Genomic DNA, 27,907 nt, shown 5'->3' with positions numbered 1-27,907 from the left:
TCTTGTATGACTTAAGTAGGCGCTGACTTTCCTTACTGCGACGAGAAGTCATCGAGAAGAAATCGTTGAACTTTCCACTATATCTGTGTCTATATTTCTTTACCTGTACGACAATCTAAGTCTACTATAATTGATAATTAGTTTGTTGCATTGCACAAGACAATTGAAATACATAGAAAGGATGAGAGTATGTCATACGATCATGGGTCCAGAAATTCTTTCTTTCCGTAATATACGCGCTCCGGTCGAGAAGCATCCGACCTTATTTTTGTCTCGGGAACCATTTAAAGCAGAAAGGTAATACTCGGCTTTATATAGCTGTAAACCTTACTTTACGTACGTGATTTTTTCCAGTTTCCTTGGGTGAGTCAGTCGGCTCCCAGATAGCTCATGCGTGTGGTTATGTAACACAAGCTTGTCGCTTTCTCTGTATTAAGTTTTGCTAAAATATGGGTGATCCCCAAGGTGAAACAATTCGTACATTTCGTTAGACTTTAAGCAGTTGTACTATGAGAACTGCACGAACCAAATAACGACTTAACCGGTTTAACGCTAAACCTACCGAGGTTTCATTTGTACCCATTTTTACTGTGCTCGAGCAAAATATTTCACGTGGTACTACATTGAATAATGCACGAAACAATTGTAGTCGTGGTAGATTTAGCGTTAAAGATGTCTGAATTTTATTTGAGAATGACAGACATTTCATGACCATGTGCAGTCTAGGTCATCCGTTAAAATCGCATGTACGAAATAATGCACGAAACAATTGTAGTCGTGGTAGATTTAGCGTTGAAGATGACTGAATTTTATTTAAGAATGACAGACATTTCATGACCATGTGCAGTCTAGGTCATCTGTCAAAATCGCATGTACGAACCCATTACTAGTTACGATGTCATTAGCAGATTTCTCAAGGGGCCAACCGACGGTGTTCCATGATTAAATAGCCTATTTTGTCAGTGACATCTGAATTTCGGCTCGAGATGCACAAATTGATGCAGTAGCCTTGTTCAGTCATCGTGTTCGAAGCGTAGCTCTGCGATGAGCACATGTTGTACAACTACATACATCAGATACCTGGCAATTACAGAGTCACTCACGGGAGCTGAAAAGGTGACGCATACAGAGTGAGGTGTACTACTGTACGACTGTCGATTTGAAACGGTTTCCGAGAAAAACTATGAGGTCGGTGAGACGTTTCGATCTGACCACGTAAACATGGAATTTCGATAGTGATAAGTCTAGAATTGGAAGTACTATTATCAATTTCTTTGTATCGCAAGAAAACTATAATGGTGCTTAGGTCAACTTAACAGGGACATCAGCGAGCGGTCGTCTGTACAAGTTGATACACACCTCTGCCGATAAACATACGCGAATACTTATTACTAGACTGCGGATCTTTATGCAAAATAAAATCTTCGCGAAAGTGCCTAGAAAAATTGAACCTAAATAGGAATTTATTTTATTCTGCAAATATTATAACATGAACTTTACTTTTAATCTTTTTTATATTCTTGCATATTGTTTGCATTTTGTAGTTTCTTGCGCATTCAAATTTCCTATAAATGCATAAAGATCCGCAGTCTACTTATTACCTTTACTGTCCAACTCAATTGTTTATTTATAAATGAAAAATATCGACTTTACTGCTTTGATCGCACGCTGCAGACCGTCGAGAATACTATTTCAGAGTCACAAGACGATGTTTCCGTAAATATATCGCCGATGTATAAGAATTTTTGTTACGCTTCATAGTATTAAGTGAACAGAAGTTACGGTAGCTAAAAATTGATAGATCTAGTTAGTTAAATATACATGAAGGGTATTTATACCCTGTCTGTCGCAACAGCTAAAAGATGTAGGAAAACGATGTAATAATTCAATGATGTAATTTATTTTTTATAGCTTATTAAACCGGAAGAAATGGCCGATCCGAACATAGATGAAATGTCGATGATGACGTATTTGTCTCAGTACCCTAACGCGAAATTGAAGCCAGGCGCACCTCTTCGACCGTCTTCAAATCAAAATAAGTAAGGAAAAACATACAAATATACGATATGCATATATAATATACATATGTAATTTTTTATAACAATTTGTATCGCAGAGTACGCGTTTATGGTCCGGGTATCGAGCCTACTGGCCCAGTCGCAAACGCTCCAGCTAATTTCACCGTCGAAACATTCTCTGCTGGCAAAGGAAATGTCGATGTGAGCGTCGAAGACCCTGAAGGAAATAAAGTACCGGTAAGAATAATTTTCTACGATAGATAGATTTGAATTTTGTTATGCTTCTTTGATAGCGAACCTCGGAGATATATTCTACGCAACGCGTGGGCTACTTATTATGATGCGATGTGCATTCACATTTCTCGAGGACCGACTCTTTTATCTTGATATAAATAAACGCACATTTATTATCTTATAGTTTTAACCTTTCGCGGAACAAATTTTATATACATCTTCTTTTATATATTTAATAGAGTACATACAATCCAAAGCAATTTTTATCCATATTTTTATCCTAATTATGATGAGTGAATATTGCTTAGAAGATTAAATATATAAGATCAAGATCACTAAGTTTTATACCTATGTAATAGAAGATACAATAGACGAGTAACTATTTTCAGCAGGAATGGCTACTTCGTTGCACACAGGGCAGCTTTTAAAGCGCATGTGCATATAATTTACTTCCCTTTGTGCATGATACAACGCCTCCGTTAGGCAAGGGTTTCGTGGTGTGTTCTATAAATATAGAACATACATGTACGAGTGGAATCCGCGTGTCTCGTGTCTCTCATGCCTAACAGGAGGACTGAAAAAAAAGATATTCGCCACAATATCCTAAACGTATTCGCGTTGTCGATATTGCTCCGTTGAGTTTGTTTAAGCAAATATTTTGAACAGACTTTTCTCATAATTACACTATATGGTTTTCGGACGATACTGAACGACTATTACTACTTTTTTGTGTAGTGGACTATTTACGAGAACTAACTATCTAGCGTTAAGTTAATACTTTTTTCTAATAAATCGCTAAAAGGCGAGGCTTATTCCGCTAACAAAAAAATTATTATTCCTTAATATATTCACCTTTCTATTCATTTGGTTCGTTTTGTTAAAGGTCGACGTTAGGTTTAACAAAGACAAAAATCTCTCCTACGCCGTGTCGTATACTCCAAGAAATCACGGACCACACAAAGTGAAGATACTGTTCGGTGGAAGGGAAGTTCCAAATAGTCCTTACACGGTCAAAGTAGGCGCACAGGTCGGTGACCCTAGCAAAGTTACAGCAAACGGACCAGGACTACAACCGGAAGGTGTCGTAGTTAATAAACCCACTTACTTCGACATATTTACGAAAGATGCTGGACGCGGTATTCCTGAAGTAATCATACTCGACCCACAGGTAAAACATTTTCTTAAGTAGTTTCAGTAGCTTTGCAAAGCTGCGAGTCTGGTAATTGTAGAGATTTCTTTCTCGAATTTCGATACGACATTCTTGAAATGTGCATTTTTCGAGAAATACAGAACAACAAATTGATTTTTTAAAAACATTAAGTTTCGTGCCCCCTTGGAACCGTTTAATCACACAATTATTTAAACGTTATTTGTTTGCAGGGTTCAAAGACGACCGTACCTGTAAAAGTTTATCAAACCTCGCCAGATGTGTGGAGGTGCGAATACACTACCTCCTTTCCGGGTTTACATTCTGTAAATGTATTTTTCGCTCGAAAAGTGACACCTGGAAGTCCTTACGGGGTTAAGGTAGCCCCAGCGTCGGATGCAAAGAAATTCCGAGCTTTCGGACGAGGACTCCTACCGAATGGAGTTCGCGTTAAAGACGACGCAAATTTTGTTATCACTGGGAAGGGTGCTGGCGGTGATGTACCCTGTGTTAAAGTTATTGCTCCTGGCGGCGTTAACTGCCCGGTACAGTAAGTAATCTCACACTTTTATGCGACTATTGGACAAGGGTGAACTCGTTGAAATGAAGTACGCTTAATTAGAAGATAACAAACATTGATAAATGAACACTTACATACGGAACAAGGGAATAAGATTGTACGACTCGATCCACAATAAGATTATGCGAGAGTGCATGTATTTTATTAATACGAACGGTATTGATAAAAACATGTGAACATTGAAACATTTGCTTGTATTTAGCTATTTGCAGTTGCTATATTACCTGAATAGCGAGTTCACTCCTTGTTTAGAGAAATTGCACTTAGAAAAACCAAATAATTGAATATTGCGACGCTTGTAGGATCTCTAAAGTTGACCCGCAAACGTACAAGTGCACCTATACACCGATCAAAGAAGGACGACATGTGGTAATGATAACGTCCGGCGGAAAAGAAATTTACAAATCGCCCTTTGAAGTGAACGTTGGCCCTTACAAGGAATCGGCGATCAGAGCTTTCGGTCCCGGCCTTCATACCGGAATAGTCGACCATGTAGCGAAATTCACGGTGGATACGAACGGCGAAACAGGTGGTCTCGGATTTTCGATCGAAGGACCTTCGAAAGCAAAGATTGATTGCCACGACAACGGAGATGGAACGGCGGACGTGTTATATCTACCAACTGCTGTAGGGCAATATGCAGTCCACATACTTTGCGACAACGAAGATATTCCGAAGTCACCGTACGTCGCAAACATTTTGCCAAAAACTGACTTCGATCCAAACAAGGTTCGAAATTCTTCTTACAGTTGTCCGTGTTTAACACTAAAGCTACCAAGACGGTCAATTTGACCCATATACTTCAAACTTTTCAAAATCACTCAATCACCAACAATGACTTCACTTACCAAAATTTGGGGATAATGTATTGTAATAGAAAATCAATTGACCACGGTAGCTTTAGTATTAAATGATAAGGTGTAAACGAAGAGTGTTGGAAAGAGTAGCAACAGTGTGTTATCAGTGTGAAATTTAATTAAAAAGGAAGACAAGATTGAGACAGTTTGAATGATAGTCAATAGTTTGTTAACTTCGTTTAAATTTGATTCATATTATTAATTTAGATCAATAAATCTATCTGTTGGTCTAACAATCCTCTACAACATCATGAAAGCTTATAAGAGAGAAATGATCGAATATAATTTTCAGGTTGAAGTGTACGGGCCAGGAGTTCAAGCAGAATCTATTCCCAATGATAAACCAACAAATTTCACAGTAGACGCAAGGAAGGCTGGTCAGGCACCTTTGGAAGTCGCTATTCAAGATGCTCTTGGAAGAAATGTTCCTGTTCGACTAGACGCTACTCAGAATGGAACAGTGCAATGTCAATATACCCCGAAATCTGGATCGCGACATATTATCATGGTCAGATAACTAGAATTACCTTGTTTCTATTTTAACTCTATGCAAACTGAACTGTCATGCGGAGGGTTGACGTGTCTTTTCGATCTCACCTCGATTATTCATAATTAAAATAAATGTTATCCAACTTAGGAAACATAATGTAATACAATTTTGTTGAACGTGATTCGATAGCTTTGAAGATTTGGAGGAATTTTATTGTTGAAAAATTATCTTTCATCTTCGTGTCGTATTAATCGTATTTTTGTTATTATTTTTAGGTAAATTACGGCGGCGTAGCTACAAAGGACTCCCCCTATAGGGTGAAAGTAGAGGCGCCATTAAATCCTGCTATGGTATATGCCTTCGGGCCTGGTCTTGAAAAAGGGGTGAAGTCGAACATAGCCACACACTTCAACATCGATTGTCGCGAAGCGGGTCCTGGCGAGCTTCGCGTTAATATCATAAATCCGGAGGGGAAAGACATTCCCTTACAGTTGACTGACAACGAGGACGGCACGTACACGGTTGATTATTCTACAACTAAACCAGGAAATTACTTGGTAAATCTGAACTATGGTGGACTGAAAGTACCTCAGTGTCCCATTAAAGTCAACGTTCAACCTCATATAGACGTCTCGAAAATCAAAGTGGAGGGCCTTGCAGAAAGTAAGTAAAAAATTATTTTCTGTACTTTTCATGTAAATGATTTATCGAACATAAATGTAATGCAGGCTTCATCTTTTTGAAAAAAAACTTGACAAGAAAGTTTTTCATTCATGGTTTCATGAGATATTTTTTGCAGTAGAAATGTTGAAATAATTTAGAGAAATAATCGTTTTTATTTAGATTTCAGAAGAAGTTATTCGTTTCAATCGATTCGATTTTAACGACGAAATGAACACATAAAACGAATTTATTTCTAATTTAATTCTAGACGACGTTTCAGCTTAATTTGAACGGAGCTGAAACATCGTCGTAAGATAGCATATACACTTAAATACGCTGAAGACGTATTACTGTTTATAATTGTTGTCCAACCTAACAATTAAATTCATTACACTAGGGTTGATTAGAAAATGTTCACGAATATTTGGAACATGATCATCGATATTATGGCATATTTTCTGTGTAGTGATTTGGGGTACTCGCTGTATATTTTACATACTCCATTTGAAAGGAAAGGAAATGTCCTAGCCGAATGTGTTTCGTCGACGGCAACCATTTATCAATACTATGAAATCGCCATTTTTCATCAAACATTTTCAACTACGTTTCACAAGCAACATATTCCATATCCGTATAATATTCCTCTTTACACAAAACCATTTTTGATACACACTTTTTTGGATAGCTCATCCCCCTCGTGAGATCTGACCATTCCACTTCAAACAAAACACCGTGACATATTACAGAACACTGCAACATATACTTTGTATTAATATGCTACCCTCATACGCGAGTATGATGCAGGTATATTCTGGCAAATCATACTTAAAGAAAAAGCGATCGTGCCAATACTCTTTGTATCCACTGTATATTGCTTAATGCAACAAGAGAATCGGGCACCTAACGACTACATTATGCTTATTTTCTTTCATGCGTGATACACCATAAACTGAGAAGAGAAACATAACAAATCAGAAACTAAATCCGTCTCGCAGCGGCTCCGGTGAACAGCTTGCAGCAGTTCCGCGTAATAACTCAGGACGCGGGGGAAGCGGCGGACCTGCAGGTGGCAATAACGGCTCCTTCCGGAAACCGTGTAAAGGTCCATGTCGTGCCGACCCACGATGGTTACCGAGTCAACTTCACCCCGACAGAGCTTGGCGAATATCTATTGGGAATCAGTTTCGCTGGAGAACCGATATCGAATCAATCTTATCGTATGACCTGCGTCCACGGCTCCGACCCTGAAAAGGTTCGGGCATCTGGACCGGGATTGTCCCACGGAATAATAAATAAACCAGCCGAATTTGTAATCGATACTCGTGGAGCTGGACAGGGTGGTCTCGGTGTCACCGTCGAAGGTCCTTGCGAGGCTGCCATTAATTGTCGCGACAATGGCGATGGGACGTGCTCAGTGGCGTATCTGCCGACAGAGATCGGCGATTACGGCATCAATATCACATTTAACGAGAAACATATTCCCGGATCACCTTTCCAGGCTATTATTGCGAAGGATACGGATTTGTCGAAGATCAAAGTCACCGGGGATGGCATTCAACCACACGGTACCGTCGATCGTGTTACTGTGAGGTTTTGCTTTGATTGACGTATTTTGTATTTTGCATTTCGTGTACAGTGTCGATATCGTATCGGTGAATTGGATGAAGTATAACTCGAGAACAGTTCAAGGCGATCGCGTTATCTATTCTCGAGATAGAGATCAACTCGTTGAATTTGCTTAAATATATTATCGCGAAGTTAATCCAAATTTGTCGATATACTAAAAAGTACTAATACCTCCGAGTGGAGAATCCGTTTAAACTTTAAATAAACATACTCTACCCATAAACATTGGGAATAGATTATTTATAGTATTCTTAATCAGATGTGATTGTGTAATAAGTTTATCTTCACGTTTACAATGAACGATAATGTATTTGTTATGCTTGTACCAATTCGCTATTTAAATTCAAAATTTTGTACAAATTTAAATGCTTTCATCCAATTCATTTTCAACATATCATAGAAAGGATCTAGTAGGATAAGGATAGGCAATCGGCCCTCACCCCAATTTTCATTGCTATTATGTGCCGTGCAATGCTTTTCACCTAAAACATCATCCCACAAAGTTTCAGACCGTTACCTTCCCGTTTAAGGGTAATATGAGGGTAAACACCCTTAACTTTATTATTGTTTTTCTCGGTTACTATTTCGGATATTTAAATTCTGCAAAAACGAAAATATTCGTAATACTTATAAACTGCATCTCATATATTTTTTCCGGGTATTTTTTTAATTATTAAGGGTAGAAAATAAATAATGTATTTTTTGCTGATGGTAACTGCAAACAACCCTGTGAGGGACACCTACCGAAACAATGAGGAATGATGATTGATTATTTAGCTGACACATGTACAAGTTTCAGAACTGTCGGAGTCCTGGAACATGGTTAAATAATTAAAAAGAAACAAAAATCCCATGCGTTACGCCCCGTGCAATGGGCTGAAGGAGAATGAGACAATGTATGTCAGACACACTACGCGTATCGTTACAGCTATGCATACGACAGTGAGGCAATCAGTTTCAACAATTTTGTAATTGATATCATAAGATTTTCCTTAAAAGTATTCTATTTATTATTTCTTAAACGATATCTAAACATTGTTTACAAACACGCGCTGTGCGTCGCTCGATGGATTCTAACTTAGTTGTAAGTAATTAAAAAGAAACAAAACTGGCAATATGAAACGAGCTAAATGTCACGCGAAGGTCAACATATTGAATCTCGATGGATTAATTTTTTTATAAGCTATTAGACTGTGTAGTGAAAATATGCAGTCCCTGTCGTATGTATAGCTGTAACGATTCCCGTAGTGTGTCTGACATTATCTCATTCTCCTTTAGCCGTACGATTTGCGTAGCGTGTCTGACCAGTATCTCATTCTACTTCATCCCATAGGACGGAGCCTAACACATAGGATTTTTGTTTCTTTTTAATTATTTAACCATGTTCCAGGACTTCGACCCTTTTGAAACTTGTACATGTGTCAGCTAAATAATCAATCATCATTCCTCATTGTTTCGGTAGGTGTCCCTCACAGGGTTGTTTGCAGTTACCATCAGCAAAAAATACATTATTTATTTTCTACCCTTAATAATTAAAAAAATACCCGGAAAAAATATATGAGATGCAGTTTATAAGTATTACGAATATTTTCGTTTTTGCAGAATTTAAATATCTGAAATAGTAACCGAGAAAAACAATAATAAAGTTAAGGGTGTTTACTATCATATTACCCTTAAACAGGGGGGTTTTAGGTGAAAAGCATTGCACGGCACATAATAACAATGAAAATGGGGGTGGGAGCCGATTGCCTATCCTTATCCTGCTAGATCCTTTATTTATCAGCATAGGTGTCTCGATAGTTATTTTTAGACCAGATATAATTCAAGAATAAGTGACATTCGAAACTATTCTGTTATTATATCAACATTCTAGGGTTGAATATTTGAACGTAATCGAGATACCAAGGCAAACTGCACGATGCATGAGTACGATGTTCCTTATTTTGTACTATTATTCTATAAAGGTAATGCCCTTTAAAATACATCGAAATGATCGTTGCATAAGTCCCAATAATTATCGGAGACCGTTCGCAATTTAGTGTTGTCCGTCATGAGCTACGAGAGTTTGTAAATAAGTTATCGGATTTGAAAAAAAAAAAACTTGTGCAAACTGGAAAGCTAATACGTGTAATTAGATACATCAACAGGGAAAGACAAAGACGCATTTGGTCATGGAATCTATCGAATTATTTTAGAAGAAAATATTACCGTTACAAGAAAGACTTACAAATTTGATTAGGTGGCTGAATTGGTTATAAATAAAGACGTTCTTTTTGCTTAAAAAATTCACAATCTGCACTAGATAATTTAACCCTTTGGAGTTAATTATGGGTTTGTGACCGGATTCACTTTATACATACAATTTTCATACATAAAAGGGTGTCTTTTGCGATATGTTGTTGAAATTAAAGGTTCATATATTTGTAGTACATAATATTTCGTAAAAAAATCGTATATGTGCAAGTTTGGTTCGCGTAAACTACTAGTAGGTATTGTTTAGTGCCGCGGTAGATAATATAAACGTGTACCGCAAGTTTAGTATCAGCTGTTCGAACATCATGATTGAAAGAGTCACAAATGTTACATGTTTTACTGTGTTCGTTTGGCTTACCACGCAGAACATTGTCCATGTCCTGATAATATTTCTAGATTGTGAATTATCTATTATCCACGCTGTCAAAGAATTCATACGTGCTTGAGTCACCTTCATGCCAATACACGACAATACAATGTATAATCTGTACTGCCGAAAAATTCGTGCGCGCGTCTTCCGGTTGTAGTCTCTGACCATTATGCATGTCTCCACGATGTCTCTTTATTTGTGCCTGGTGTTGTTTTATGAAGTGTACCCACCCAAAACCAATACATTACCAACACTGATAATCACAGAACAGTTGGTGTAACGACTAACAACTAACGAATTACGTCGTCAGAAGATCGAATAAGAAACGTCTTATTATAAATCATACATGAACGATTTGAAATAGTAAGAGCAAATGATTTCAAGTTAATGCATTAGTAGACGATCCCTACTACATTCAAAAAGTCATAATATACAGGATGGAGTAATAACATTGCCTAGCTTGTATATCTTCGTTATTTATGGTCTTATGAAGAAACTTATCAGAACAAAGTTGCACTGTTTTGAGAAGCATTTATAATGGTAGAACATAATTTCTTCCAGAATCGTTTGTCTTATAAGACGATTTCAAGAAACGCGGATGATCTTGAAATCTCATAAAAACAGTGACACTGGCAAACATTATTTTTTTTATCCTTATAAGAGCCCCACAAGACAGTACAACTTCGGCCAGACTACGATCACTAGTAGTGATATTGACACTACTTGACTGAGATCTACTATCTCCACTTACAGAGACTCCTATGACTCCTCTACTCTATTTATATAATCTCTTTGCCTCTTCCACCGCCAAGAATTCATTTATAAAGAAGAAGTAGTAGGTGTGACTATCAAGAGGAATTATTAATATATATTTTGTTGACTATTTTCCTTATCGCAAAGGAAAGTATCCTCTACACATTCATGCAAAAGGCTCTAATAATTTCTCGAAAATTGTTACTTCATAAAGAGCTGAAATGTTTTAAGCGCCAATTAGCGAGTTAAAAGCAATGACTCGAATAACTGACCTCGTTGGCTATCCGTAGTTATAGCACTGTTTTTACTATTTAATAAACAAGTAACATCACATTGATTAACAAATTGATAAAAATCAACGTACAGCTGGAGGTCTGGCTCTCTTACTCTATCTATAATATCTCCATACATCTACTACAGCTTCTCACGAACTGTTAATTCTTTACACATTGTGCAAGTGTGCGTCGCAGCTCCTCGCAAAGGAGCGCAAAGGGTTAACACTTTACTCGACGAAGTCCATGCGAGATCATGCACCGAATCGAACGTGTTAAGCGTGAAACAGTAAATGTTCGCTATATTATTACATAATAAAACTTCTGCATATTACTGATTTTATGCAAGTTGTAACGAGTTGCTATAGTTATCGTTTGCCTAAATTATTACTTTATTGATTTTGACGAGGAATAATAGCATTAAAACAAACGCAACCCCTTGCTCTACCATTTACTCATTTCATATATTGTTGTAGGCCAAGGGGTTAAGAATCTATCAACCCCTACGGTGCAACTTGCTAAATACACTTTTCTACGTAATTATTAAATTACGCATCATAAACCTACGCGAAAGTTAAATTTGGAATTGTTTGTAACTTTCAGGTCCGTGTTTGTATCAAGAAACAGGATTTACCATTGACACCCGAGAAATTGGGAGTACGGGCAACGACGATAACACGGTTTCCTGCGTAATCAAGGATCCCAGCGGCAATAAAATTGGAAAAATGATTGTTCCCGTAGGAGATGGAATCTATAACGTTAGTTATACACCGTTCGAGGAAGGGCCTCATACTATAGAAATACTGTACGAAAATGTTCCCGTTCCCGGTTCACCGTTCACTGTTAACGTTCGATACGTTAGCGATCCCAGAAAATGTACAGCGTATGGGCCAGGATTACAAAAGGGATACGTTGACAGGCCCAACACATTCACCATCGAATCGAAAGGTAAGTACTTGAAACTTCGAGTAATTGAAATTTTCATTACTCTGAAATTGATTAAAGGAACGAATTTAACAATGAAATGTCGACATTATCTGTGAAAAGCAATACATTTGTAATGATCATTCGTCGTTTGTCATGGTCAGATGCTGGTAAGGGCGGTATAGATCTATCCATGGACGGTGCCTCTCAAGTGAACATGACTTGCAAGGACAATTACGATGGATCCTGCACCGTTGTATACATTCCATCGCAACCAGGTGACTATGAAGTCTCCATAAAATTCGCGAAACAACACATTCCCGGGTCTCCTTTCCACGTCCCGGTTGTAAACGAACCAGAGACGAGCAAACCTGGAACTGGACCAGAAACATTGCGAGAAAATGTACCAGAAACTCGTCAAAAACCAAACCTCCAGTCTCCTGTGGAACCAAGTAAAGTCGTTCTATCGGGACTTGGGGTTGCGCCAGTATGCACTGCTTCTTTCCCTGTCGATTTCGTAGTGGATACTTCCAAAGCTGGCTACGGTGATCTCGAAGTACAAGTTCTGGTAAGTGAACAACGACGCTATGACTCGTTTCAAAATGGCTTATTTTGTCATTGTTTACAATTCATTATTTCACCGACATAACGAAGAGACAAGGTCGTCTGTAATCTTATAACCAGACTGCGGATTTTATACATTTATGGTATAAACTAATGTAATAAATACATTCTAAACATAAACAAAAGGTATGTGCGCTTACGCTAATGAAATAACGATAGTATTATATTAATTGTAGAATGTATTTAACATATATTTTATATGTTTTTTTGTATTTTTTTTTTTTGTGTGTATTACGGTACATCATAAATGCATAAAATCCGCAGTCTACTTATAACATTCTTATAAGTAGTTCATTACACAAATCGATTAACTCCGTAAAACATGAAGTTGAGAAATTCGATGAAATGGGCCCTGAAATAAATTATTTATTATTCAATGGCTTATGTCATCTGATCGATAATGATCGTCGTTAACAATGCTTGTTTCCAGGGTCCCGATAAAATTCCCCGAAAAGTTGAGATTCAAGATCTGGGAGACGGAAAATACAAGGCAACGTATTTGCCTGACGATTGCGGCCGTTACAAGGTGAACGTGAAGTACGGAGGAAAAGAGGTGCCGAGTTGTCCAGTAAACGTCCAGAGTGTCTCCACTGGAAAAGCTGAAAAATGTAAAATCAAGGAAGGCATTCAACACACTTTGGCTCAAGGTGAGAAGTATTGCATCACCGTGGACACTGAAAATGCCGGGCGTGGCGCAGTCACCTGTCGTATACGTTCCACTTCTGGAAGGTAAGCAAACTCTTTGTTCAAGATTTTCGAGTAAAGTAATCGCTTTCAGGCGATTTCATACAATTTTTACGCTTTGAGTTTATGTTCGCGTTTATGTAAAGTTGCGAGCAACTTATCGATTCGTGACCCTTTGGGGGGTATTCTTTTTTTTTTGGGGGGGGGGGGTCGACTTTTTGTATATTCTTATCACTTAAGATCTTTAAACTATTTTCATTGGATTGTATTAACCTGTTGAAGGATATTGATACATATGTGTACGTTTGCTTTTATCTAAAAATTACCGTTATTTACGAGCACAATACCTTTTAGAATTAAAAAATATACAATATAGTGAGTAATCAATATAGTGAGACAGCATATATTCTATATACTCTATGCTGTTGCTATGCTTTAAATAAAATATATTATCAAACATTTTTGTAGTAAAAAAATCAAAAATCGAAACTGGTAAAAAAATAAGAATACCCCTTTAACTTAGTTGCAGCGTAACATAGGATTGGAGAGTGTCGATTTTTATTTCATATCGGCCTCGTTTATTTTTTCATCGCTTTGTAAAAACTTTACCACGAATATACGATATTCGTGTATATACAAATTATATAGAAAACAAACATCTTAAGTGAAACAGATGGAATGCTATGTTAAAAATCATTTCCATCTGTGTTTTGTTGTGGTCAAAATATTGTATATCACGGAGATGGTGTTTCAGTTTTCGGAGATTTGTCCGGAAAATCAATGAAGCAAGATTGTTCAGTATTTTCGGGGATATCTGAACAAGTTCCATTTAAATGATGTTTGCTCACAATTGGTGGGGAGGATGGATTATTTTGTGCATTTTCAGGAATTACTACTTGAGAAGTGTATGGAAGACTTATGTGGAGTAATGGTGTCGGAATATTCTGTTCTTGTGAGAAGTTGTGCGAAATATTGTTGGAATCAGGTGAAAATTGCTTCGTGGCTCTATTCCGTTTTATTTGCCTGAATACATCAAGGATTTGTATTTTTGCTTGAAATTTTTCATCTTCTGTTAATGATCGCAATGTTGGAACAAGGGAAAGGACAAAATTAGTATCCTCGTCCACTTCTTTCTGTAAAATATTAAGTAGTGCTTCCTCGAAATTCGTGCTCTTCTTCTTCTTTAGATTAATGGAGCCATTCTTGTACTGCGACGTAGAAGGTTTCGAACAAACATTGGACTCTTGGCTCCCAGAATCTTGACTTTCAAATTCTTCATCCACAATAATTTGAGAATCCACGTTGTGTTCGATAGTTCTGTGTTTTATGGATGGCAAAAGAAAGAGTAGTTGGTCATAGTACATGTATTTCCGTCGTCTATTTGAGATTCTCCCTGATTTATCTGTCTTCTGCAATTTTAATTCTCTGGTAAAACAAGACCTCAGGTTCATCCACTTTTTCTGCACTTCTAGTCCTATATATAGTAATAATTAATAGGGGCAACTGTATCACAATAATTTCCAACATGTTGTATCAATTCTTACTTGGCGCAGTTAAAAATGACAATTATTGAGAAGGAACTTGATGAATTTAATTAAAAGTGAAAAGAATCACAAAAATAATAGGAATATTTGTTAATATTTGACATTTTATTTTCTTTTGATTTAAATCACTTACCATATTTCATTTTATTCTCTGCGCTAAGTTCTGTCCAGTTAGGAACTATTTCAGTACACACCTCCTCCCATAATTTCTTTTTTAGATTTATATCTGTATACTCTTTTGAATCCTTCATATATAACAAAGGTCGCTGTTTTATTAACTCGATAAATGTATCCACATTATTTATCGTCATTAAAGACGCCATTATAGTCACAACAAACGGAACTACACGATTCCACTTTTTCGATACGACTTATAAGTAATTGCTCGATTTTTTTGTCAGAGAGTAGTCGCATACCACCAGTAGGCGATTTACGCGCGCTACTTTGAGGTACTAGAGGCCCATAATTGCAGTCGTGCGACAGTTGCGTGTGTAGCCAGAACCTCAAATCTCACGACTTATACACGACTCGACTGCCAGCGTGCGAGTCGATATACTAGAGACACAACAATCGCTGCGTCCAGCAGTCGCGCGATAGTTGCAGTGAGAAGGGGTAATACTTGGTCACGTGATAACTTCGTCCAACACTATCTGAATATTAAGTAAATGCTCTACCTGTCTCGAGTCGCGCGTAAATCGCCTCATTTGAACAAGATCTAGCTGGGGTCCCATGAAAATGACTGACATAGACTTTATCGACGCAGATTTTATCGACGTACACTTTATCGACGTACACTTTATCGACGTACACTTTATCAACGTACACTTTATCGATGCAAATCTTATCAAAACCAATATTAACTGCATGGATACTAATACTTATAATTAGACTGCGGATCTTTATGCAAAATAAAATCTTCGCGAACGTGCCTACAAAAATTGAACCTAAATAGGAATTTATTTTATTCTGCAAATATTATAACATGAACTTTACTTTCAATATTTTTTATATCTTTGCAGGTTGTTTTCATTTTGTAGGTTCTTGCACATTCAAATTTCCTATAAATGCATGAAGATCCGCAGTATATCCATAATAATAGATAAATCTTTAAATTAAACGCTTTGTATTTCTTCAAAAATTTTTCAAATTTGTCAATATCGGTGTCGGTGAATTCTGTGTCGGTCATTTTTATGGGACGCTTTTGAACTGTCTCGTTGAATCATAGTGCATTTGATGAGGGTGTCCCAAAAATGTTGTAACACCTTGAAATGGGTGGTTCGGGAGGTTTGAAACAACTTTTTCCTTAGCGAAAATATTGTCCGAGATATTAAGAGAAAACCCCGACCAATCAGAGCGCGCGTATACCGTTGGAGCGGCCGCGGTAGCGAAGGCTATGTGCTAAGCGGCCGCGCTCGTACGCGAACAAGTAACTCGACGCGTCTCGTAGGCATTGAGCTCTATCTTAACTGGAGTGTGAACTGCGAGAGAGAAGCCGGTCCGAGAGAGATACAAGATGAGTGGTTCCGGTGGTACTATCCTATAGCAAATTTATGTGTGGAGGGAGAACAGACTCCTCTTTGTTTGAATTTCGCGGCACTCTAGGAATTATTTACAGATTAATTATGTACAGATTTGAACTTTATTTCCTTTTTATTTCTATATAAAACGATAGAAACGTTAACAATAATGACATAATAATGAAATAGTATACATAATTTACATACCATAATTTAGATCATACAAATATATACAATTTGGTATAGAGCTAAATTTTATTATTTGTTACAATTCAATTTATATTGTATTTATCCAATTTTATGCGGAAAAGAATCTGAAAGTAACTCACTCGACAATGCTCAGCGATGTTCGGGTAGGTTATGTTACGGCGTACGTTTGTTCCCCCTCTACAAATAAATTTGCTATAGGATAATACCGGAACCACCCATTTTGCATTTCTCTCGGACACTCCGTCGCCTCTACTTCTTCGTACAGTTGTTCACACTCCAGTTAGGATAGAGCTCAATGATCGAAGGACATTAGACGCGGCCGCCTAGCGCGTAGCCTTCGCTACAACGGCCGCTCCAACGGTATACGCGCGCTGTGATTGGTCGGGGTTTTCTCTTAATATCTCCTTAACGAAGCCTCGGACAATATTTTCGCAAAGGAAAAAGTTGTTTCAAATCACCTCCCGAACCACCTCTTTCAAGGTGTTACAACATTTTTGGGACACCCTGTATACAAGTTTTCATCTTGGCTTTTTCACCATGTCGACTAAGGCTGGGAATGTACCGTAGACTTTTCGTCGCGCGATAGTCTGAAGAGATGGTAAAAGGTATTGTCTTATGGTGGAAGAGCGGTGGATCAAGTATGCGAGCGCTCTCACATAGGCAGATGCCTTACCGCCTCAACCTAGTGATCCCAGAAACGAGCCCTGGACCGACGGTGGCGCGTTCTACCTCACCATTCTCGTGCCACGGAAAATCGATAGTACGTTATCAGCCGACAAAAAGTCGATATCATTCGGTACTACCGAATCAGTAGATTGTGGCGCACAAGTAACTTCCAGATCATTTCGATCGTTTCGACCAGTTTCTCTGACTTGGACAGTAACGACAGAAACAAATTCGAAATTTTAAATGAACAAAAATTAAGATCGTAATTTATTTTCTAGGTTTAATATTGGTATTAACACTATACTTACAGAGATTTCTTATTAGATTTCTGTTACTAAAGTAATGCTGCAATAAGCCAAGTCAATTTATTAAAATTAATTAGGAGGCTTGAACAAAAAAGATTTTGGATATATGCTTGCCCTTTTATGCGGATACAAGACAGCATAAATGGCTGACAAAAAAATATAAACAAAACACATTTACAGTAAATTGTTTTTAATTTTTTCATTAAATTCACTCAATGGCTTCATCGATCAATGAAACCTATATTTCTTATTTATATATTGTTATATCTTGCACACATTGCATATTTTCATTATTTCATATGCATGTTAAGAAATTATTGATTTTGAAGTTATTATTATTCTATGCACGTGCATAATTTTTGTATCTAGCCGAAAAAGCTTCATTTCATTTATTTATAAGGGTACGGAGTTTTCTATGCGACTATAATACCTTCTATATCAGTCTTCCATTAAAATATTTTACATAGTTCTTTCTTCAATATTCATTAAATTCTTTCGTTTTTCCATTGCTTTACATTCTCTGACATCCCCATTAGGGGGCCCACTGACCCCTCTATAGCTCGGGTACCTCGGGATCGCTAAACCCGTACTGTAGCTACAATCAAACATAGCTACAGCCCCTGAGGTCTAGAAAAGGCTTTCCTGACACATTTTTCTCAGAAGCATCCACAATAATTAGTTTAATGACTAGATTTCAAAAAGTGAACTTAAATAGGAATTTATAGGGGTGTGCGAGATTCCCGAAAATATTCGGGATTCCCGTAAAATGTCCGGGATTCCCGTAAAATGTCTGGGATTCCCGTAAAATGTCTGGGATTCCCGTAAAATGTCCGGGATTCCCGCAAAAATCCGGGATTCCCGAGAATGTACGGAATCTCGAAAATGTTCGGGATTCCCGACAATGTACGGGATATAGAATAATATCTGGGATTTCCGAAAGTGTTGTTATTCTTGAAAATTTCAGCAATCCGAATGTACGGTATTTCGAAATTCCCGGGAATCCCGAACATTTACGGGATCTCGAAATTCTCGAGAATCCCGAATGGTTTCGGGATCCCGGAAATTCACGGGAATCCCGGATGTATTCGGGATTTTGAAATTCTTGGGATTCCATCCCGATCCCGGAAGGAATTCCTGTCCCGACCGGGATCCTGCACACCTCTAGGAATTTATTTTACTCTGGAAATATTATAATATGAATTTTACTTTCAATATTTTTTTCTATTATTGCATATTGTGTTCACTTTGTAGTTTCATGCGCATTCTATGAATCCATAAAAATTCGCAGCCTAGTAATAACGATGTAAGGAATATTTTTATATATATGTTTAATATTTCTGTTCAGTGAAGTTGTAGATATCGACATCGAGGATAACGGGGATGGCACAGTCAACATTTACTATACAGTTGCGGATGCTGGTGACTACACTCTTAGCATCAAATTTGGTGGCCAACCAATACCAGACGGATTTTACACTTTCACGGTAAGTGTTTACGCTTTTTTTTTTATTTGCAACAGTATTTGGTATATTTTAAAGACCTTAAGTAACAAGAATACAAAAACAAAATACCTATTTTCTGACCCAAAATAAAAGAGTGCATTTTCGTTAATTTTTTGCTTTCCAACTACCAGCACTGCTGGCATAACTACTGAAGGTGTTCTACTCCAACTGCCAACGCTATTGGCAACACTATTATTTTCTGAACATTAACAGGACTGATAAATTTAGACCGTACCGTTACCGTGATTTCTAAAGTTTGAATTCACATTAGTAATTAACGTTCTCAAAAACTCTTGAATTCCAACTTTCAAATCGAGTCATTTCTCACATTTTGTTTCGCCATTTTTGGATCCGCCGTGTAATACTTCTATACATGCAATTATCTTAGAAAAAAAATAAACTATGCGCGCAAATACTTTTTTGATACACCGCATCTCTGTTCGAAAGACATTCAGGGAAAACTTGAAGACATGTTTCTGATATAATTGACGGTTCAGCAATCGATTGAGCCTACTTGGAATTCTATTCATGCAAGCATTGCAGAGGTACGATAATTTGACCCCGACTTGACTAGTGCTTCGTGTAAATATACACAGCCTGCCACGCCACCCGAGCATGAACTTGGCGCGAGATGCGCCTCTGCCTCCCTCGATGTAATTAATTAATATTTTTTACCTTTTGTCAAATATCTTTCAACATCCCATACCGTTTCGATTAGATTCAAATTCGGAGACTGGGATGCCTACTTCATTAACTGAATGTCGTTGTCGTATTTTTATATAAAATGTGAATAACTGTAATACAAATTAAAAAATCTATATAAATGTCTACTTGTTTAAAATTGTTCTCAGTATACGGATACTCACTTTTATTTAATCTTTATACGTTCAGTAATAGATATTAAACAACAATCATCTTTTACATTTACGTAAGTGTGGATAGAATTTTAAAAACTAGTGTTTCATCTCCGTCTCATTGATTAAAAACATATAGTCGTGTCTTGGAATTTACGTATACCTTGTATCACAAATTACTTTTACGAAAGGAATAAAATGATGCAGTTACGTATATAAATATATTATCAAATAAAATTTTTTTTTGTTTTATCAACAATTTTGAATTTTATGCGTGCGTATATATTATATATTAATTCCTTCTAAATAATAGTTATGAACTTTTTTGATCAAATATGCCTATAATAGAATACCATATACTTTTGATACATTGGGAAATTGAAAAATGGATATAACAGAATTGTAAAATATAAAATATCGATAACAAGGCACTCATTCTTTCCTGATTATTACGTATTAATCGCATGCATAAATACCCTCTAATCGATACAGTGGTATTAGGTGCATTCGATTACATGTAATAATTATATTAAACTACCTTCATAAAATAAAGAACAGTTTAAGCACTGCTGATAACAGAAGACAAGCTGGAAAGGCTTGTGCGAGTCTATTGCACGATCCAGATTGAAATCTAATACGCATCTTGTTCTCCGTGGAGGCCCCTTAGACTATTTCGAGTGTATGTCAGGCTTTCCCAAATTTATAAGCAGAATCATTCGAAGTAGGCGGAGGGCAATGGACGAGCATTAAATTAATGCAAATTGTGTAAATTTTATGCAACTACTTCTTCTTTTATGCCTTGTACCGTATAGCTTGGCAAGAAATAATTTATCAATAAATAAGCTACATCAGGACAAAATAAAAATGAATAATGTTTTTTAGTATTATTCTAACAGTTGATATTGCAAGTTGTTCACATAGATCATCGTATTTGTCTTGTGTAATGGAAACATAACTCGTATTCTCAAACGAAATGTTAGACAAAATTGTGTCCAAGAGCGTCTTTAGCTACGGCACTCTCGGCATTTGAAAGACAGTCGTGTTTCTTTTTTCTGTATCATTATCCAAGAATCTCAGCAATTTGAATTGGTTGGCAACCGTATTAAATCGCTCGTATCATACAGTACGCAAATATACGAGCTATAACGCTATCTTGTAATGTTTTGCCCGGCGATTTATTGTCTGAATGTTTGGATTCTTCATCTATGTAAGTTCTATATATTACAATCGCCTTATAATTCAGCCGAGCGTCTCAAACAGGTTATATATTAATCATTAAAACGACTTTGTCTTACAACACTGCTACTCATAAGTTACGTGTGACTAATAATAATGGATACTTTAACACACTTGAGCATATTTTATACAAATTTCCAACGAATATTCCAACGAATGGAAGGTGAATATCCAATCGCTTTGTATCGTGGTACACAATTTAAAAAAATTGAAATACTACCGTATTTCAAACTCTCGTGCAGCGTGAGTTCCTGCAACGCGAATTCCTACAATACGCTAAAGATATCGCGACCGCCTTTTTTTTTATAGAACCCGATTTTCGTGCAACGGACTCTATATTTCATCAGTCTCCCGTGCAACAAAATAATAGTCGGTGTTCGACGCGCGTCGCTAAAACGTAGAGTTAGAAATGTTAGAAAATCTGACTCTAGAGAAACCTCGAGTAATCAATTTTGAGGATTACCTATCGCTTCAATGACGGATAAACAATGTTTTTTTTTGTTATCGCGGGGGAGCCAATTAGTGTTGAGCAACTCCAAAATCTTAAGTGTGCTTTAATTGTTGGTTACTTCGAATTAGAAACGTAAACGAGTGCGGGGAACACGATTATCGGGAACTTTTTGGGCGTATCGATTAACAGTATCGTACAAAAACGTGTTGCCATCGAAAAATCTTTTGTAAAGTGGACGAGTGGGGGCTGGCCAGCTATTATCGTAACATCCAATTCAGCATTGTGCCCGAAATTATCGTCAGTTACCACGAGTTTCGTGACTGCCGCCGTCCTAGCTGGTTCCTGCTGTCATGTATCGCTGCCCAACCCTCTAGCGCCCAAGTTAAGGTATGAATACGGCATTGATAGTAGGACATTTAACGATGCATTCGATTGTGAACGTCTAAAAAGAGAGAAACCACTTTGGGAATTGAAAAAAGAAAAGCTATAAGTCGTGCATAATAAATGATTTTGTACTTGATGATACGTATCTTAAAACGTAAGAAAAAACTTGATATCTCAGGATTCATTTGTCTGAAAGAAAAAAAGGAACAAATTTTGTTCAACGTCTATTCATGTAACGATGGTGTCTACTATAATGACTGGAAAACATTGACAATTGGAAAAATGAGTTCTTTTATTTAATAATGTAAAACATAAAATGTATCTTTTGACCAAAATTGTTTATTCTAGTAGATACCATAGCCAGTAGACAATGAACAAAAATTTGATACTTTTGTTTCAGACAAATAGGACGTGAGATATCATGGTTACCGTTATGACGTTTAATTTTCGCAGCGTTGGTTTCCTGAGCGATTTTCTCAGAATATTTTTTATCTTGTAAGATATGTATCGTTAAGTAGCAAAAATCATTTATTATTGTACGATTTGCGGTTTTTCTCTTTTTCTATTCCCAAAAAAGCCTCTCCTTTTAGATAGTTCACTCTAGAATGTATCCTTAAGGGAGGTAACAACGATGACGCAACATTTATTTTTATGCGTTTAACGACTTCAATCGCGTAACAACGTTTAACCGTTGAGATAAAGAAATAATTATAAAATTTTCTTGTATTATCGAAGTTAATGCTCTCCGTGACCAATAAATTTAAAATTTATAATTTAGAAAGCTTCTAGACCATTAATCAAAAGTTTTGGTTTTAAAATTGAAGAAATAAAGTAATTGCGAATATTTTCGGGAGGGTATCATGTTGCTCAAGCGGATCGCCAAGTAAGTTTGAAAACCTTTGTATCAAAAGCTTGTTTCCCGAACTAAATTTCAACCTTTCTTCAAGTGTGATAAACATGTTGGCTTCCTATTGTTACAGTGCATTGCCGGATATATTATTCATTGTCCGACCTTGCCTGTTTTCAGTTTCTTCATTCGTTTCCAATATATGTTAACAACTGCGAGAAATTTTAGGTGAACACCGAAACATTTAACTTCAAGTGGCTGTTCAAAACTTTTGTATTCGAAACGATTTTGAAACGTTTTAATGCATCTAGCTGGTAATAAATCTTGATATCTGCGCGACTCCAAAACTTTACAAAACATGGACGCAAACGTTTAAAAGGAACGTTCGACTTTCGCGAAATGTTACAACAATTTTTCAACGGTGTCGTGTACATTTGTACGAACGTATCGAACGAATACTGTTATTTTCTTAATCCGAGGAGGTTGAGAAGCGCGTCAACGAAATTTATTTACGAGATTTTCGGTGATGGATTTTTCACGTGATACGAATTTTGCAATGATCCTGTCGCGATTACATAATAAATTCTTTACACGCAGCATATTTGGCTTGTGACCAGCTTCAAAATACGTAGATTCTATCGTAATGAGCTGTAACGAACACCATCGCTCGGTTTTAGGTATGCCGGGGATTTTTATCGTCGATATTTGCAGATCGTTAATCGACGACATCTCGCTATTTATGTTTGCCAATGTTTGAAAGAAAAAGGATTAAAAAAAAAGACGAAGATACGAAAAAAGTATTCAGACAGGAACACATTCGAACGCTATTCAATTGTCAAATATTTGTACGATGTTTAAATACTATTCTAATACTTTTCTATTGGATTATTCTAACCATTCTCATACATTTCTTCTGAACCTCCACAAATTATAAATTTTTTAATTTTTACACAGTTTTCCATGTATTTGTTATAAAGTTTCTCGTGAATTCGTTAAAAACAGATAAAATATATGAATCCTCAAAATCATTACACGATACTCGTGCATTTGCTATCAATGCATAGAATGTTTAGATTTACAAAGTACAACTTTTTCATAGATTTGTTATAAACTTTTGAAATTGATGAATAACCATTATACATGTTATCCTCGATTCTGCAAATTGATAATAGTTTTGAGTGCATTTCGTTTCAGAATCGAAAATACTGTTCAGTTATATATAGAATATTTTATTACGGTGACCGTGTTGGCTGTGTATATATATATATACCCCAGTAGTAAAACGTAAGTCCAGTAAACATTGCGACAGCGATGGATATTTCGTCTAAAAAAAAAATGCCAAATTATTATGTCTAGAGATATATTTAATTTTTAAGTACGAATACTCTTGATCCTTTTCCTGTTTATTTAGATTCTTGTCTCTAACTTATGGCTGTTGTTCCAGTAAAATAGGTCGTACGTACTGTTAGAATATTTCGTTTAAATCGGAATAGTTAAATATCTCATGAGAAGATGAAGCTTTCGAAAAAATGTTTAACAAAAGTTATATGATTCGAAGAGACAAATTGTATGGAGTAAAGAATTTTGTTGTAAATAAAGTAGCAGGGGAGGATACAATAATGTATCAAAAAAAGTACTATTAAAACTTACTATTTAGGTAATATTACTCAGATATCAAAGTATATACGTAGTATTAAGCCTCCTTTGAGAATTTAAAATAGGGAAGTAATCACTTTGCATATCAGCTATCGATTATTTACAACGTTGCACAGCCATAGATTCCAAAATTGTTTACAGCATATAATTTGTCCATTCGAACGAAATAAGCATTGTACAAATATTTTTTAATGGCTTTGCCCATGATTGTCCTCTCACGAGATATTTAACCAATCCGATTTAACACGTTGTTTGCCAAGTGAAAAACTAGTGAAAATTTGTACAAAGTTAAAATTTTGTCTCGAAATTATTCAAGACCATACAATTTAACATTTATCGTAGTATTTAATTTCTCGTCCCCGTCAAATTTAGGAATCCTATCCAGATTTATTTTTACTAACGCCTCACCTTCGGAATGAATTCTTTTAGTTTCTCAATGAAAACTCTATTTTTGGGTGACGTGGCACCCAACGTGTCGTATATTTTATTTTTAATACGAAACACTGCTATATGTTTCAGGCCTCAGAGAAGTATCAAGAACAAAGTACACACAAAACCCAGAGCGCTGTTCGGTCACGGCAGATACAAGAACAACGTCTAATCGAACAGCACAGTACAAGTATACAAGAAAGTTCCGGTGTACCGAAGAAGAGTTTTAACGCTATCCGGTTGAACAACATCCCCTTACCATTGCCAGGTGGCCTCGTAACATGTAAGTACAGATAAGTAAAATTCCAATTATTCAATTATTATTATACATTAACATAATGTATAAAATTGATGAAATTTCTATGTTTGGCGAATCATTATTTCTATGTTTAACGAATTAGCTTTTGCTCGCCGATTAAAAACAGTAAAACAAAGCCTGACATAAAGTAGCCTATTCTCTAATTGTAAGTTGGAAGGATGCCAACACGTGTATATAATTTTATCGAAATACGTGGAGCCGTTTTCGAGTTATGGCTTACGAACATTCGGACAGACAAACACACAGATGAAGAAATAAAATTTCTGAAAATACATGTTTTTTTCCCTTGTTCCCTTGGGTATTATTAAGAATACTCGAAAATATAGAAAATTCGAAGAAAAGACAGATTTTAAATTTTCATACAAGTGCAGGCAAATGTAGAAGTTGTAAGAATTTGTGATTATATCATTGTACGTAAGGGACTTTGCAGGAAAATGGTAAAAGTACGCGTTTCTCTCGGAAAGTTTCTTAGTAATTCTAGAGATTTATTTCTGAAAATTTGACAACATTCTTGAAATACGTACAGTGTCGTGCAAAATTTTCTAGACAATGAAATGAAACAAAATACAAACGGAGCGATTGCTAAAATAAAAATAGATCGTTGTGCTTTATCGATATTCCCGACCTGCCTTCACCTGTATTCGATAGGTACGCATTCTTCCCACCCTTGCGAGAGACCACGCGATCAACATTGGCGCCATGTCGTTTTCGTTGGCAACAAAGTTAATTTTCGTTAGCAACAAAGTTATTGCCGAATAATTAGGGATTCTTTAGTTTATTTTAATACTAAAACTACCAAGTCGTTCAATTTCATCTCTACACTTCAAATTTCTTTCTTAAAGTCACTTAATCAACAAACTAGTTTACTCCTTCATAGTTGTATCTATGATAAATATTTACTACGTTTGTTTTAGTGTTAACTGTTCGCTTACATCTTAAAAAAAAAAAAAAAAAAAAAAAAAAACGGATCTCCAATTACAATAAATATTCAGACATTACAAATCACTAGAGTGCGAATGTTTATGCATTTATGGCAAATCTATAACAATGTGTACAAATGCAACAATATATAATATATCAATAATAATATACATATTATACCGTTTAAAAAACAAGACATACTTTCACTAATGTTTCGATACTTTTTCTGGATCTGCGATAATATAATTTTGCATAAACATCCGCGGTCTACAAATCACCATTGAATATCGCACACTAAATGATGCATGTTTTCGCCATTCAAGTAAAACATTTGTTGCCTTACTTTTCCAAAATCGCACCCTCCAAGAAATGTACCACGACCGAACGGAAGTTTGCGTGCAAATAGTTTTCCGAAGAGAACAGTTCGCAGGAATTTGTGCAGCTCACCCTGTATACGAACGAAGTTGCAATTTCATGATAATTATTCCTCATTCACGGTTCGCACACTCCGATGTAGACAGGATGTACGAAACGACAAGTATGACAGGTCCGCACTCATCGTTTTGCTGCTGGTTCCACCATGACACCAAAAATATAATCAGAGTGGAAGCGCGGCGGAGGCAGTGGGAAGGATGAAGGAAGAGAAAGAGAGACATGCAAACGGCCGTGTGGCGGAAGCAGGGCGGTGATATTAATATTGGATGATTAAGTGGCTCCGGATGTGCGGATTCGTCATTGGCCCAAAAATCGTAACCTGAATCTGAAAACCGCAGACGTGGATGTTACTAACGGGGGAAGAAGTCAATCTTCTCTCTGTTCTCGTAATTCTTTTTCTTTTTCGCTTTTTATAAATCCGCGTTAAATTCGCGTCGATACAAATGTCCAAGCATACCAGACTAACGGACTGTAATAACTAGACTGCGAATTTTATGCATTCACGAGGTACAACAATATAGAAAACATACATAAAATATACACGATGTATGTCGTTGAATATACTTTACAATTAACATAATAATAATGTTAATTTGTTTTGCATAAGTGCACGTACCTTTTGGTTATGTTTAGCATGTACTAATTGCGTTAATTTATATCATAAATGCATAAAATCCGCAATCTGTTAATAATAATCATAGCAATACAAAATTAACGTTAGGTAATTTCGCTTGTGTTACCGATTATTTCGATTGGCCAACTCGAAACAAAATGAGACCATTTGATTTATTTACGAAGAGCAATTAGACAAACCCAAAGTTTTCTTCTCGATTTATTACCGTATTTGTGATAACCAAATATGATAATCGAATTCAGATTTTTACCTTGGTGTTATCTCACATATATTAGGTGAACTGTAAAGTAATGTCGTTTTTGCAATATTAAATACTTGTTTATCACTCATCAGCTCATTGATTTTTATCAATCTGGCATTGAAAATTTTGCACCACCCGATGGCAAAAGGCTGCTGCTAACGAGGACGATTTCATAATTGATTAAAAATAGAAATTTATTAAAAATTTGTTTGAATTTAATGTAAAAGAAACGACATTACTTTCCAGTCTACCTAATATATC

The 27,907-nt window shown here is 36.4% G+C and overlaps 2 protein-coding genes across 3 annotated transcripts in view; one reads left to right on the top strand and one right to left on the bottom strand.

The window, feature by feature from the left end:
- LOC128879068 (filamin-A) overlaps positions 1 to 27,907 on the top strand; it is a 53,266-nt gene that overhangs the window by 7,104 nt on the left and 18,255 nt on the right. The window contains exons 3-14 of one of the 2 annotated variants that reach the window (XM_054127887.1): positions 1,912 to 2,039; positions 2,117 to 2,255; positions 3,136 to 3,420; positions 3,633 to 3,949; positions 4,282 to 4,708; positions 5,129 to 5,344; positions 5,602 to 5,989; positions 11,867 to 12,211; positions 12,352 to 12,755; positions 13,242 to 13,540; positions 19,083 to 19,221; positions 25,187 to 25,379. In XM_054127887.1, the coding sequence (XP_053983862.1) occupies positions 1,912 to 2,039; positions 2,117 to 2,255; positions 3,136 to 3,420; positions 3,633 to 3,949; positions 4,282 to 4,708; positions 5,129 to 5,344; positions 5,602 to 5,989; positions 11,867 to 12,211; positions 12,352 to 12,755; positions 13,242 to 13,540; positions 19,083 to 19,221; positions 25,187 to 25,379 (3,280 nt within the window). Of the gene's footprint in view, positions 1 to 1,911; positions 2,040 to 2,116; positions 2,256 to 3,135; positions 3,421 to 3,632; positions 3,950 to 4,281; positions 4,709 to 5,128; positions 5,345 to 5,601; positions 5,990 to 11,866; positions 12,212 to 12,351; positions 12,756 to 13,241; positions 13,541 to 19,082; positions 19,222 to 22,010; positions 22,168 to 25,186; positions 25,380 to 27,907 lie in introns of those variants that run through there. The other variant, XM_054127889.1, reaches the window with a different exon arrangement.
- Positions 13,739 to 16,334, bottom strand: LOC128879069 (uncharacterized). Its single transcript, XM_054127890.1, has 2 exons — positions 15,173 to 16,334; positions 13,739 to 14,969 (listed from the first exon to the last, which is right to left on the bottom strand). Exons 1-2 carry the CDS (start codon positions 15,360 to 15,362, stop codon positions 14,230 to 14,232), a joined length of 930 nt encoding a protein of 309 aa, XP_053983865.1. The 5' UTR covers positions 15,363 to 16,334; the 3' UTR covers positions 13,739 to 14,229.

This window comes from Hylaeus volcanicus, chromosome 6, assembly GCF_026283585.1.
Source record: "Hylaeus volcanicus isolate JK05 chromosome 6, UHH_iyHylVolc1.0_haploid, whole genome shotgun sequence".
Taxonomy (NCBI): Eukaryota; Metazoa; Arthropoda; class Insecta; order Hymenoptera; family Colletidae; genus Hylaeus; species Hylaeus volcanicus.
Note: the sequence above shows the minus strand (reverse complement) of the source record. Positions and strands in the feature narration are given on the sequence as shown.

Bases quoted from the DNA above. Each gene is read 5' to 3' on its own strand.
- LOC128879069 (XM_054127890.1), bottom strand. From the start codon at position 15,362: ATGGCGTCTTTAATGACGATAAATAATGTGGATACATTTATCGAGTTA. The intron at 14,970-15,172 runs GTAAGTGATTTA...TACTATATATAG, and splicing joins AGAGAATAAAATGAAATATG to GACTAGAAGTGCAGAAAAAG.